This window comes from Notechis scutatus, chromosome 15 (genome assembly GCF_049901735.1).
Source record: "Notechis scutatus isolate UNSWTSFEM ecotype Mainland chromosome 15, rNotScu1.2, whole genome shotgun sequence".
NCBI lineage: Eukaryota > Metazoa > Chordata > Lepidosauria > Squamata > Elapidae > Notechis > Notechis scutatus.
The window spans coordinates 8117332-8131528 of record NC_142023.1 but is presented as its reverse complement, the minus strand read 5'-3'; the positions used below and the strand labels follow the sequence as shown (position 1 = coordinate 8131528).

The following is a 14197-nucleotide window of genomic DNA, read 5'->3' as shown; positions in this document are numbered from 1 at the left end:
TATATAAAGCTGACATCATAGAGGGCGTTTTCTCTCTCCTTATGTCCTGTCTTCATGGCAGAGTTCTCTGTGTAGAGTTAAGAAGGTTGATTGCTTGTCAGGTATTTTGCCTACCACGTATATTTCTGTATATGTCTTATAGATAAACCACTGTTAAATAGTCTAAGCCTCTGTGTACTGTGTTTTGCTCCTGGGTTGTCTTATAATAGTAGTCACACTGCAAATGCTCTGAAAATTATAATCAGAATAGCAATAGCGATAACACTTAAACTTATATACCACGTCATTCGGTGAGCATTGTGTTTGGGCCAGTGTTGCATGCTGTTTGAGGCTGCGTGCTTGGGGCCCTGTTGTGGGCATCACCCACCTCTCTGGCCCAGGGGACAGTGTGTGCAGACCACTTCTTCACTGTCCAGCAGGGTTGCGCAAGGCCCTTGCCCCGGACATGGGCAAGGTTGGCAGTCTTCAGGCTGCCCAAGAAATGGGTTGCCGTAGAACCCCGCAGTGCATCGCCCACAAGCAGGTCCTTCGGTGTTGTGTAGACATTGGCAGATGCCTGTGGATGGAAGAGGGGATGGAGGGAAGGGGAAGAGACAAGGAAACCTTAGAAAGATTTTCTCAGAAAGAAAAACCTTAGGAAGGATAACTGTAGGAGATGACCCAGGTGAGCTGGAGGGAGGGGTCAAACGTGTTATCAGTCTCGAATCCCTTCGTGCCCAGAAGAAATCTAAATCCAGATAAGGGACAGCATGGCCCAGAGCTGTATAACCAGAGGAGAAAAAAACTCAGAAAAGAACCCTCCCTAGATTCTCAGGCTGTAAAAGAGACGGTGGGCCATTCGTACTTTTAGGACATCCAAGATTCTGTTAATGTTGCTTTAGAGAACAATCCCAAAGGTGCTTTTTTCAAGAGGCAACTGGACTTTCTGGTTTTTTTTTTTTAAAAAAAAGATGCTGAAGAAGCTTCTTGGATGAGAAGCGAAACATCTTCAAAGAAAGACCAGAAAATGTCAGCTGGTGCTCCATTCAAAATCCAAGAAAGAAATACTTAGACTCTTTTCATCAGAGAAAATATATCTTTTACTGGAAATCGAGTGGTAGCAACAAAAGAATTCTGAATCTGAGAAAATGGGCGCGTAAATCACATATACAAAGTAATGGCAACGTTCCCACCCCCAATAGTTCAATTGGCTCATCCAATTAAAAGTTGTGTATATCATCATGTGGGCATCTCCAGGGGGTGATGAGGCTTCTGTCCGTTGACCTTGACATAGTTTGATAAAGGGTTGCAGCTGCGCATAGCACAGGATAGAAACCTAAGCAAGACTGTAACCCCCCCCCCAGCTTATACAGTTCTGGTTTGTAACACCTCCAGTTCATTTCCCATAACCATTCCCCCCTCCCCCCCCGTTACTTATGACAGCCGAAAGATGCAAAGCAAAGGGAGAAAAATCTTGAAGGAAAATTTTTGAAGGCTGACATAAAGTCTGGTTGAAAAAAAAAATCACCTTTGGGATGAAGAGGGGAAGGAACGAAACTTTACGCTCACCTGAATCAGGGTCACAGCTCCCGTGCTGGTTGCAGGTACAAGGCACGCAACTTGCAAAGGGCCCACCCCAAGGGTTCTCCCGTTTGTAACCCGGAGCGCAAAAGTGGCAAAATTGGCCTTGGTACCCCTGGGGGCAGAGGCATTCTTCCACCCATGGAGCCTGCTGGGAGAAGCCCGGATGAGCGGAGGCCAGTCTAACCTCCTTTAGCGCAATTCTGCCTATAGGAGGAAAAAAAAAATGCAGGTTTTACAGGGAGAATGAAAACCCACCTGTCTTCCATCCAAGGATCATCGAGGAACTGGGAGTTCTCAATGCATGATTAGCAACGGTTCAAAATTACGATGGATCCTAAAAGATTTTTACGGCCTGGGTTCTGTTGTGGTTCGCCGGCAGCAGATGCAAGCGGCTGAGGTCCCTGAGAGCAAGGACTCGGATGAGGGGCCTGCATGTGGTGCAGGGATGGGGCCAAGACTATCGGAGAGTGGGGTGCTGCCTTCGGAGCTTGTGGAGTCTGGCAGCAGTGAGGAAGAGTCCCCTGAGGAGCCTGTGCTCAGTGTGTGTGCATGCAGCGCTGCTCGAAGGAAAGAGCAGCTGCAGCAGCACAGGCGACTTGGGAATAAGGCTGCAAGGTGATGGCGCCTCCCATAAGGGATAAAAGCCAGCCTTCGGGGTTGGCTTCTTTGCAGGAAGCAAAGAAATTATTTCAACCCCAAGTTCTTGTGGAAGCCTTGTCTGTTCTGCTTCGTGTTTGGAGATTTTTGTTTTGGAATATTTCTCTGCAGTTAATCTTCTATTCTTGGTAGCCTCTCCAGTGTGCAGAACTGGACGTAATATTCTAAGTGTGGCCTCACCTAGTGCAGTACAAAGAGGTAATCGCAGTGACTCAATTTCATTTTTCTCCCCAAAACTAACGAGGATTAACGTTCTCCGGTGGTTCCACTTACCCGATCTGGGTTTACTTTTAACTTGGATCTGAAGCTTCGTCAGATTGGAAAGCATCCGCTGAAACTGGAAAGGCGACAGCACCAAGTCCATGGCCTCCTCTCCCTCGTGCAACCTGCGATAAACCAATTACAGGAACTGTAGTCAGACAAAACTTGCAGAAAAGTCACCTGAAGGATTAACAGGTCCTGGCTCAATCTAGGTGTGTGGTTTTCTTTTCAAATAAAAACCTTTAATCCCCCTCCACAGAAACCCAGTCCCTCGCTGTTCTCTGGATATTTATAGCTTTCCACAAAGAAAGGGATGGAGCATTGATCAGCTCATCCTGCTGTTTGCCAGCAGCGGTTAGAGTTAATTGAACAACTTCAAAACCTATTGCAGCGCCCGGCGTGGTTATTACTTTGTTAAAAAAAAAAAGCTGCCTTTATGAAGATGTCTGTGGCGTGTTGCACCATTTACAAGTCTGTTAACTTGAGTCCCTTTCTAGTCAAGCATTTCGGTGCTCAGAGGGGTTGGCTAGATGCCTCTGGGGTGCTCGCAAGCAGTCCCACCTTACTCCAAGGCATGATGGTGTCTTCAAGACTGAGAGCCCTAATAGACCTCTTCTCCAGGCATCTTCCAAAACTACAAAACAATCCTCGACTTATGACCACAGTTAAGCTCAAAATTTCCATGGCTAAGTGAGACAGTCGTAAAGCGAGTTTTGCCCCATTTAAGACCTTTCTTGCCTCAGTTGTTAAGAGAGAATCATCGTGGTTGTTAAGTTAGTCACCCTGTTGTTAAGTGAATCTGGCTTCCCCACTGGCTTTGCTCGTCAGAAAGTTGTAAAAGGGGATTACATGGCAACTGTCATAAGTACATGCCAGTTGCCAAGCTTTTGAATTTTGATCATGTGATCATGGGATGCTGCGATAGCCATGGGACAATATAGTCATAAGTCACTTTTTTTTCCAGTGCTGTTGCAACTTGAATGGTCACTAAACAAATGGTTGTAAGTCAAAGACCACCTATTAGCAGTTTTGCAGTTGTGAAGTCTAAGGATGTCTTTGGTAGACATTCCCAAGTGGTTTAATTACTTCTCACCTCACCATCTAATTCTAGCCTTATTTAAACCAGAATTATTCCCATCTTAAGATCTAAGTTTCCAGCTAATTCTATTTTATTTTCCCTTTTCCCTCCCCATCTCCCCTTCCTTTGCTGCTGTCTCTCTCAGCCTATAACCCTGAACATAGCGATGGTTTTACAAGTCGCTCTATCGGCTGTTTTTAAAGAGCCGTTTAGTATGCACAACAAAAATTCCCATTTAGACAGGGCAAAACTCAGTTTCAAAACCCCAGAACGATGAACACCCTCATTAGGTTTTCTCCGATCTAGAATAATCTGGATTAATTGCCACCAGCTATTTATAGCTTTAATGGGATAGCTACATCTACGGCGTTTTCTTGAATAGAGAATTGCAGAGGAAAAACAACACGATTTATCTCTCCAACCAAGCTGAGGATCAAAGCCAGTAGATACCTGAAGGACACAATCCGTTCTTTGCATGGCATTTCGCTCCCTCTTTCTTCCGGGTTCTCATGCCTTGCTGATAGAAAGACCCCGTTCCCTTCCAAAATTAACTGGACGGAAGGAGAAGAAACGCCCGTTGTGTTGTCTCCGAAGTGAAGGACCGCCGAGAGCAACTGGCCGTAGCTAAAACGCTGATCGCCTAGAAATTTCTCTAAGTGGAGTAGAGAGCCAAGCCAAGAACAAAGAGGAAAGAATTATAGAATGCCAGAAATCACAGGAAGCGCTCCACTCACAAAACTACAACTGAGCCCCAAATTTATGTTGCTAAGTGAGACATTTGCAAATGGGGACATGTATGAACCAGTAGGGATGCTGCGAACAGTGAAAAACGGCGACAAGCTCCCCCCATTTTTCCAGGGCTGTTGTAACTTTGAATGGTCATTAAATGAACTGTTGTAAATCAAGGACTACCTGTATTCATAGCATCCAACTGTGCCCACTGGTTTAGCAAGGAGCTGTCCTACCTGGGGCCTTAAACCCAGTAACCTCCTGTTCGTTTTGGTCTACGAAGATGACGTCTCCATCCCAGCGTAGTAAAATCTCTCGCCCCTCCGAGTTTTCTGCTTTCCAGTCTTCAAATCCTGGATTTAGAAAACGAGGGGGGAAAAAAAACCCAGCAGCCAGCGTGACCAACATTCATCTGGTCTAAACTGATCCTTAGCAGCCTTTACTCACGGAGAGCCGAAAAGATTGCATCTTTAATTACATGTCACTGAAAGCAGACTGCAATGCTTTCATTTTTATTTTATTTTTAAAAAATACAATTATCCCCGCGTTTTAAAAAACGTTGCCCTTAAGTGGCCAAGCAGAAATAGGTTGAATTTCCTACGCTAAACAGAGGCAAAGGTTAATTCTGCTACAAACCCAGGAACACATTAAAATTAATGTGGCAATTCACATTCCATTTTAAATATTATCAGGATGGATTTTAATAGGGTGGCGTTTCACACTCCGTCTGTACACCCACACCCACACTCACAGGGGTTGGCTGTTTGTTTTTAAAGACAAAGCTATGTGGCCTTATTTATACAAAGGTATTTAAAAACAACAACAAAAAGCCACGAATGATCCAGACGTTTTAAGGATTCTGCAAAGAATAATTGGCCCAAATGTTTTTTACAGAAGTGCACGGATTTAGTAATACTTCAGATGATAGATCTTTCGGGGACCTTCGACCAAATGAAAGGTGTCCCAATTTCCAGAGACAGTGTGGTATGCCTTGGAGGTCTTCTAATCCAGGGGTCGCCAACCTTTTGGACCTCAGAGACCACCAAACTCATAATTTTAAATCCCACGGACCAGAGACCCTGGGAAAATCCCAAAAAAACTGCAGGAAAATTCCCCACCCCGATTTCCTACCAATCGATCATTCTTTATTTGGGATTGCAGGATACGGTCTCCAGCTCCGTTCTCAGGGGAGTGGGGAGAGAGAGAGAGAGACTTTTGGCTTCATGCAAGGAAAGCAGCAGAAGCAGCAGAAGTCTTTCTTTCTCTCCCCCAAACTCTTCCAGAAATGAGTCTCTGCCGGCGCAGCCTCTTGGAGCGGGAGGCCTTGCAGGGTCCCAAAGACTCATTTCTGGCGGAGTTTGGCGGAGAGAAAGAAAAGATTTTTGCTGCTTTTCTTCTGTGCAGCCAAAAGCAGAAGAAGAAAGAAGCGGAAAGAAGCAGCCCAGGAGCCAGGCGAGGTGCGTAGGGCGAGTGGGGCAAGTTCCCTCCACTCTTTACTACCTTGTGTTGTTCGCAATGCAAGCGCCACAAGCCTTGTGTTCCTGCGCAGCCTGGATTAATTGCTTTGGGGGTGACATTTCTCTGTGGACCACCAAAATTTTATCGCGGACCACCAGTGGTCCCCAGCCCACCGGTTGGCGACCACTGCTCTAGTCCAACCCTTTAACATTTCAGACCAATGGTTGTCCACGCTTAACTCCAGCCTACTTTGGGGAAGGCTAGGATCAAGAATCAAAGGAGGCAAGGGATCAAAACTTGAACAGGAGACCAAGCTCCAGATAGGAGAGGCGATCTGCAAGGGAAACTCTAAATCCAAATTCTTTGGAAATATTGGGAAGGTTTTATTTTCCAACCTACCTTGTCTGAAGTCAGAGACAATGTCTCGGGGTTCGAATCCTGGAGCTGTTGTGCAGACAGTTGAATGTCCATAACAGAAACAACTTGTACATCCCTCTGAGTTGTGAGGTTGTAGGTTAAAACTGCCAGGCTGGCATCTGTGTGAACAAAACTACGAATGAGGCACCTTCCAGGAAGAGGGTTTTTAAAATTAAAAGTCCCCTGCCCAAAAGAAGATTGTTAGCAACAACAACAAAGTGGACAATCTTTAAACACCGGATCTTCAATTTTGCTTGGCGTTCCTCTTTTGAGACTTCCCGGATGCGCTACCACCCACCAGATTTTATTTTATTTATTAGGATTTAGTTCCTCGGGTTTCTCTTCCAAGGGTATTTCATTTAGATTCCTTTAAAATAAAACAACAAACAGGGAGCTATTTGCTAAGTGAAGCTTCAGCCTCTGGAATCAGAATAGCTCCTACCCGTGCAAAAGACAAATATTTTTTTTTCCAAAATAAATGAGGCGAATAGATGGAAACTTTGAGAAGGGAGCCAACTTGTCCATAAAAATAAAATGGAAAACAATGTTCTGTTCTGTTCTTAAGATGAAATGTTAAAGAAGTCGAGAGGTTTTTGTTTTTCCCTGACCAGATGTTCCAGCTGTGTGTGTGTGTGTGTGTGTGTGTGAGAGAGAGAGAGAGAGAGAGAGAGAGAGAGAGAGAGAGAGAGAGAGAGAGAGAGAGAGAAAGAAATTTTCTAAGAGGAACTATGTGGAACATTAAATAGTTCATGATGTTCCAGAAATAATCTGGATGCCAATAATTAGTTCAACTATTAAATGGTGAATATTGTCCAACACTTCTCTTAACTATTTGTCCCAATTCTCTATTTCTTCTATTTTGAGCCCCCTTTATTGAGGGTCTGTCTGATGGCAGTCCATGATGGTGATCCACCCCTTGTCTTCTCTCTTCGCTTCTCTGCATTGAGTCCTCATCACGTAAGGATCTCATAAACCTGTAGTTCTGCATAATCATTCTCCCGACATACAACTTTTACTGACAGCAGACAGTGGCTATGCTCACTCTCTAACCCTCTTTCAGGGGCAGTGTGTGTGTGAGCTGTTATTGGGGAAAATCCAAGTCCCAAAATTTCAATGAGAACCTCTACAAATCAAAGAAAGCCCTCAAGAAAGATCTGAGGATGGTGTAAGCTGGTAAAATGGTGTTATGTTTCAGGACCTTGGACAGCTCCACACAGTTAGAATACGTTGTTCTAACAAGGGATGGATGGATAGTAGTTTGAGGCCAATCAGTTTGGTCCCTTCCAAGTGTCAAGTCCCAGCTATTATTCAAATCTGGACTATTAATTTAGGACTCGGTGTGCCTATTTGTTCAATGTAAATGAGGTACACTATATTTTTGGCTATGGAAAGGGTTTCACAGTTTGCTCTTACAACCAGGAGAATGTCTGGTATTGTGGTCAAAAAAAATTCATCTTAAAAAATATGGAGGGAAACATTAAATAGGAAAAAAATATGTCATGCCTTCGATGCTCAGCACATGCATTCTCCGATGTTCAATCTCATGGGTGTTTTTAAATTCTAAATTGCACTCCCAAAATTTCGCCCTTTTCCATCAAAATTTGGCAATGCAATCAGGGATGCTTTGGGGCCTTCAATTATGGTTGCCTCTCTGTCTATTTACTTACACATTTAAAAAAATGTGGTTCTCAATAGCATCAATGGAAATCACACGAAGAAAACAACCGATTCTGTCAAGTTACTTATGGAAAGGAGAGGTAGATGAAAAAGAAGAAGAGAAGAGATTTCAGTTTTCAAACATTTCATTTACCTGTTGCACAGGTACCCTTCTACTTTCTTCTTGCACCTGCAGTGCCCTGAATTAGGGTCACACATCCCCAAACTTCCAGCAGAGTTACAAGCACAAGGTCTAAAAAACAAAGCCAGAAGTGGGCAGTCCATTTCACATCAGCAGCTACACATCACATAAAAGAGCAGATAACTTTTTCCATTCTTACTTCCTTGTTACTTACCTGCACCCTCCTTCACTCAGGGAATGGAATCCTTCTTGGCATCGCTCGCACTTCCAGCCTGTCACTGTCACTTTGCACTCACACTTCCCTGCAGCATCGCACTGAGGATTCAAAGAACCTAGGAAGACAGACGGAATAAGAAAACAATGGAAGGAATAAGAAGACGGAAGAATGAAGGAAAAGTCAGAAGCAGTAATGAGAAGACAAGAAGAAAAAGAAGACAGAGGGAATAAGAGAAAAACAAGACAGAAGCAACAGGAAGACAGAAGCAATAATGAGAAGATGGAAGGAATAAGAAGACGGAGGGAATAAGGAAAAGTCAGAAGCCATAATGGGAAGATGGAAGGAATAAGAAGAAAAAAGGAATAAAAAAGACAGAAGCAATAAGAAGGCAGAAGTAATAATGAGAAGGCAGAAGGAATAAGAAAAAAAAAACAGAAGGAAAGACAGAAGCAATAATCAGAAGACAGTAACAATAACAAGATTACCCAATCTTAGGCTTCAGTGTCCACCAATGTCTTGATTAAATCTGCATCCCCATTAAAGAAAGAAAAGGGGGACAAGGGGAAAAAAGATAAAGGGATTTGCCTGCCTCTTGAAATATGGAGGCTCCATCACTACGGGGTTTCAAGCAATGTCTGCATAGCATGACTCTGTTTCTTGCTTGGAACTGGAAGATCCTCATGTTCCTTCCAAGCTTAGAGCTCGATGACATGTAAAAATAAAAATGATTTGTTTTCCATTCCTATGGGATGGAATTCTTGTGGAAGGTTAATGATGCTATCACTTCCCTTGGCTTTTCACCCTTCCAGGTAAAATAAATTATTGTCCCATCTTCCAATCACTCTACCTGCTTGGTTGCAATTGCAGGGCTGACACGCCATCTCATCATCCCAACGATAAAAATTTGGCCGACAGTATTCACAGTGAGGTCCGGCAGTGTTTTCCTGGCAATTCACGCAATGTCCACCATGCCCGGTGCTCCGGTACAGTTCCCAGTCGTAATAACATTCCCCAGATCTACCGCTACAGTTGCATGCTGGATAGAGACAACCGTACGATTTTTTATTTATTTATTTTTATTTGATTTGATCTGTCAATTGCTTACAAGATAAAAAGGTATAAGTATAAACATAGTTATGAATACCTGGATACACGTAAGAAAAATAAAAAGAAACAATAGGACAGGGATGGTAGGCACGATTGGTGCGCTTATGCACGCCTCCTACAGGCCTCTTAGGAAAGGGGTGAGGTCAATAGTAGACAGTCTAAGGTTAAAGTTTTTGGGGTTTGGGGAAGAAACCACAGAGTCAGGTAGAGTATTCCAGACATTGACTGCTCTGTTGCTGAAGTCGTATTTCCTGCAATCAAGTTTGGTGCGGTTAACCTTGAGTTTGTATCTATTGTTTGCTCTTGTGTTTTTATGGTTGAAGCTGAAGTATTCATTGACAGGTAGGACATTGCAATGTATGATTTTATATACTAATTTTGGTACGTTTTGTGTGTCAGCTGGGACATGTTGGTGGTGGGCATGATCTGCTTGTAAGAGTTGAATGGACCCCTCCCCCCCCAACAAAATAAAGAACAGCCAGGGGGACTTACGAAGGCATTCATTGGCTGACTCAGCGGTACCCCTTGCCCAGGGGCGGTCCTGGTAGAACGGCTGGCACATATCGCAATCTACCCCGGTAGTATTGTGTTGGCAGAGACAAACCAGCTGGTCATCTTCATTAGGGATGCATTCGCTGGCATGGCCATTACATTTGCACCTGGAAAAGATACAGGAGGTTCTTTGAGATTGGTGGCCTCGCTACTATGGCGGAGAGCCATTTGTGCTCGGTGAAGGAAGCTGTGGTCACAATGGCTGGATTCCAACCCCCAGCCCCAAGGATTAGGTCTTGCCATCTTCCTCCAACACTTTAACCAATGGGTTAGTAGTCTTCTTGAATGCTCCTGCTCCAACATCATTTCAACCTACATCCTGGAACACTATTCCGTCCTCTTTCTTCTCTAACATTACTCCAATCTACTCTAGCAGTCCAACTCCAACTCTATTCTAACCTCCTCCAACTCCAATCGCTACTCTAAACTATTTCAGCTCCTACTCCCGCATTTCTACACCAACTTATTTCTTTCTATTCCAACCTACTCTTCTTCCAACCTACACCGAGCTATTCCTACTCCAGCCTACTTTGATCTAGCCTAGCATTCTGCTACAGCACTACTGCAGCCTATCCTACTCTACCAATTTATCCCAATATTTTAATCACTGTTTTCCTCTGACTGATTTGTAATTTCTATCTTCTTTCTAACCAGCTCAAGGTTGACTCAGCCTTCCATCCTTCCAAGGTCAGTAAAATGAAGACCCAGATTGTTGGGGGCAAAATTGTCATTTTGTAAACCACCCAGAGAGCGAAGTAAAGCACTACGGAGTGATAGACAATCCTAAAACGCTATGCTATAAGCATTACACTTCCGAGTAGAACAACCAGAATGTTCTATCTCACGTGATCTACAACTTCCCTGGGTTCAACCTCAGGCCAGTGGCCGCATACCCAATTTCTACAATGCTGCCTCTTTCTGAATGTCCCCTCTTAGTCTGGAACACGCAATCAGCAAAGTTGGAGACCAGCAACACAAATCAAGTTATGTGGCACCCTTGGTCGTGTTTTCTCCACAGAGCATCACTCCCACCACTTCTTCCGGTCTAGGGGTCATTAGCTTTTTCAGCTGATTAAAATGTCCCAGCTGTCTAAGATGACTGAGTAATAAAACCAGGGTGGTCTGCTTAGGATTTTATAAGAAATCTATTTCCTTTTCCCGCAGGACACAATTCAGGACTCCGGCTAAGCCAGGGGCAGTGAAAATTAGCAAGGTAGAGACCAAAGAAAGGAATATATATTTATTTATGAAATATATATATATATTTCAGAGCAGAACGCTGGAGAATGTCTCCCTTTCTTCTCTCTGCACCAAGGGAAAGCATCCATCACATTTAATTTGCAAGGTGTAACACACCTCATTTAAAAACCCCACGGCGTGCCGGGACCACCTGAGAATCCAAAGAAAATATATGTCCTTTCTTCCCAAACACAGAATATATTCAAAGAGGCTCTGGCAGCGAAGGGAAAGGACCCCTTTTCATGAAAAATAGCCACCGTTTCATCAATTTTATGAATGGGAAAGACGATGGGGCTTAGCGGGGAAATAATGAATTTAAAGTGAAAAAAAAGAAGTCATTGCAATTTCCAGCGCAGGTAGTCGTCGACTTACGACTGCAAACGAGCCCAACAATTCTGCTGCTAAGCAAGGCAATTGCTGAGCGGGTTTTTTCCCCATTTCATGCCACCGTTGTTAAATGAATCACTGCAGCTGTTAAGGGATTCATGCAGAGGTTAAGCGAACTGTACTTCCCCATTTATTTTGCTTGTCGGAGGCTGGCTGGGAAGGTCCCGGGACACTGAGACTGTCATAAATACAGGCTGGCTGCCAAACACCTGGATTTTGATTACCACAGGGATGCTGGGACGGTCCTTAAACTGTTGTAACTTCAAACAGTCACTAAACGAATGGTTGTAATTTGAGATCTACCTGTGATTTAAATGGCTGGATGTCTCCTCTAACTAATCTTTCTTCTTCGTTTGGCTGAACCTCTGCGCTTTTTTTTTTCCAAGCGTTATTTCAGATAGACTTTAATTGTGTGTTATAGCACTTTAATCACATTTTAATGCCTTATTCCCTAATCAAATCTAAAGATAGAATGTCTCCCTCACTGTCAGCTGAGGAGCATCTTTCCAGGCATGCTTTATTGAACGTTTCTGCTTAAATATGATTTAACTGGGCCCTGGTGGATTATTTCCGTTACCCTCCGACATGCATGCCGCGTAAAATTTCAATACCTCAAATGAGAGAGACATCATCTTTACGTGAAGGGCGCTTTTCTTAAAACCAGGGTAGAAGCTACTGCATTTCAGGTTTCAAGTGGAAGACAAAAACGCTAAGACAGATTTAACACGGTTAGAAAGAGGACGGAGGAGGGCTTTTCAACATGAATGAGAAAAAGATAATGTAGAGAATTCCCTCCCTGTTTAGTGGCCTCACCAAGAAAATCAATTTATCAAAAGATGACTCACCTAACATTTAAAGAAAAAGACAGTAATTCTAGATTATACATACAGGATGTCCTTGATTTACGGCTGCAATCGAGCCCAAAATTTCTGCTGCTAAGCAAGACATTTGTTCAGTTTGTTTTGTCCCATTTAATGATCATTCTTGCCCCCATTGTTAAGTGAGTCACTGCAGTGGTTAAGTTAGTAACATGGTTATTAAGTGTTCCTCATTGGCTTTGCTTGTCAGGAAGTCGCCAAAGGGGATCCTGAGTTACAAATATTCTCTCCTATTGATAAGAGTCATTTCATCCCACCCTCCAAAAATCACTCAGAGATTCCCTCTTATAAAGTTTCATCTTACCTTCCCCCAACGGAGAAGTCTGAGATGGCATAATAGTAAGACTGAAGCACTTTGCGATCCTTGAAGATGTCATCCCCGAAGGTGTTGAGGCGGTCCAAAGAGATCAACAGATCGGTACAGGTCACCCATTCCTGTGGAATAATAAAAAATATTGGAGGCAACTGGTCCAGAATGAATGTTTGCAGAAGAGTTGAAGAACAACAAGAAGAACCTTTTCCAAGTCTACGGTCCAAGATCCTTGAAACAGGAGGCGGCCATGTTTGAATGATGAATTCTTCATGTCTTTTTTTTTTTTTTTTTTGGTCTTTCCCAAACCAACTTGGAAAGAACAAAAGAGTTTTGGAGGCCTCTAAACTAGGGAGGGACACCTTACACCTTACTTCTCCCTTGGGGTTTAATGGAGGGTGGGAAATCACAGGAGCCGCGAAGCCACCAAGATCATCACCAGAAAACCTCTGAGAAATGGTGAGGGCTTTACTTGAGAGTGGAATTCTCAATGGTAGCTCTCTGAACTGGGAATTGGAAGTTCCACTATCGATGTTGCCTTTAGGGCACCGGGCAAGACCATTTTAATTTTTTTCAAAATTGGCTAACAATAACAAGAACATGTCAATGCATTCGTGTTGAATCATCTTTAATTTGAGCGCTGCTTTTATCCTGCTAGTGTCCAATTGCTAATTTTATTGCTGTTTAGCTTTGGAAATCCATTCAATCTTTCGACTGATGCTTTGACTGACTGCTTCAACCAACTGTTTTAATTTGGGGTGGTGGTGGTTATTATTTATTTATTTATTTATAGGTCATCATTAAATGTAGATGAATATATTTACCTAATTTATAGCTAAATGCATTCATCTACATTTAATGACCCCCGCAATCCCTTGCATCGGAATGGAGCTGAGTGTTTACTGGCCGGATGCCTTTCCTGTCGCTAATGTGGAGTGATATTCAGTGGATATATTCTCATCATGCTCAGAAAGAGAAATATCTGCCTCTATCTAGGATCAAACTCACAACCTCCCCGATTGTGAGGCGAGAACCCCCCCCCCTCTAGGCCACCACAGCACTCTGTATATAATACTTCAGAAATTCCATCGATCCAATACATTTAGAAGGTAACAATTGCCTGAGTGAATCTACTTAACCATTCTGTCTTAGGTTTGCCATCAATAACATCCTGGAGGATATATATAATATATTATATATAATACTCCAGAAATTCCATCAGATGCAATGAGAGTTAAGGAACCAAGGCGGCCTCTAGGCTGTAGTTTAAACGGAGGAAGGGCCTTGACAAAACTGAGGCACTGTCCACCTCCAGAGGAGAGGAGATATGTCACTGAACTCATCCGTGCAAAAGGCCACTTGCTCGTGTTCTCCAGGTCTCAAAAATTGCCGTTCCGTCTTTCCGTAAGTCTTCTTGCAAGAGGCGCTGTAGAACTGATACGGGATCCATGGTCCTTCAGCCCGACTTCTTTTGTAAATGGCGAAACTCTCCGGGCGGCTGGTGTGGAATTTCAACCTCACGTAGGTGATTTCGTAAGCCTTCCCT

At 43.5% G+C, this 14197-nt stretch overlaps 1 protein-coding gene across 1 annotated transcript in view; it reads right to left on the bottom strand.

The window, feature by feature from the left end:
- The window catches only part of LAMC3 (laminin subunit gamma 3), a 37534-nt gene that overhangs the window by 17173 nt on the left and 6164 nt on the right, over positions 1-14197 (bottom strand). The window contains exons 2-13 of the mRNA XM_087943976.1: positions 13961-14195; positions 12646-12867; positions 9778-9944; positions 9026-9214; positions 8176-8293; positions 7974-8072; positions 6146-6282; positions 4525-4641; positions 4010-4211; positions 2494-2606; positions 1549-1767; positions 368-556 (exon numbers count right to left, since the gene is read on the bottom strand). Coding sequence (XP_087800102.1) covers positions 368-556; positions 1549-1767; positions 2494-2606; positions 4010-4211; positions 4525-4641; positions 6146-6282; positions 7974-8072; positions 8176-8293; positions 9026-9214; positions 9778-9944; positions 12646-12867; positions 13961-14195 — 2007 coding nt within the window. The remainder of the gene's footprint in view (positions 1-367; positions 557-1548; positions 1768-2493; positions 2607-4009; positions 4212-4524; positions 4642-6145; positions 6283-7973; positions 8073-8175; positions 8294-9025; positions 9215-9777; positions 9945-12645; positions 12868-13960; positions 14196-14197) is intronic.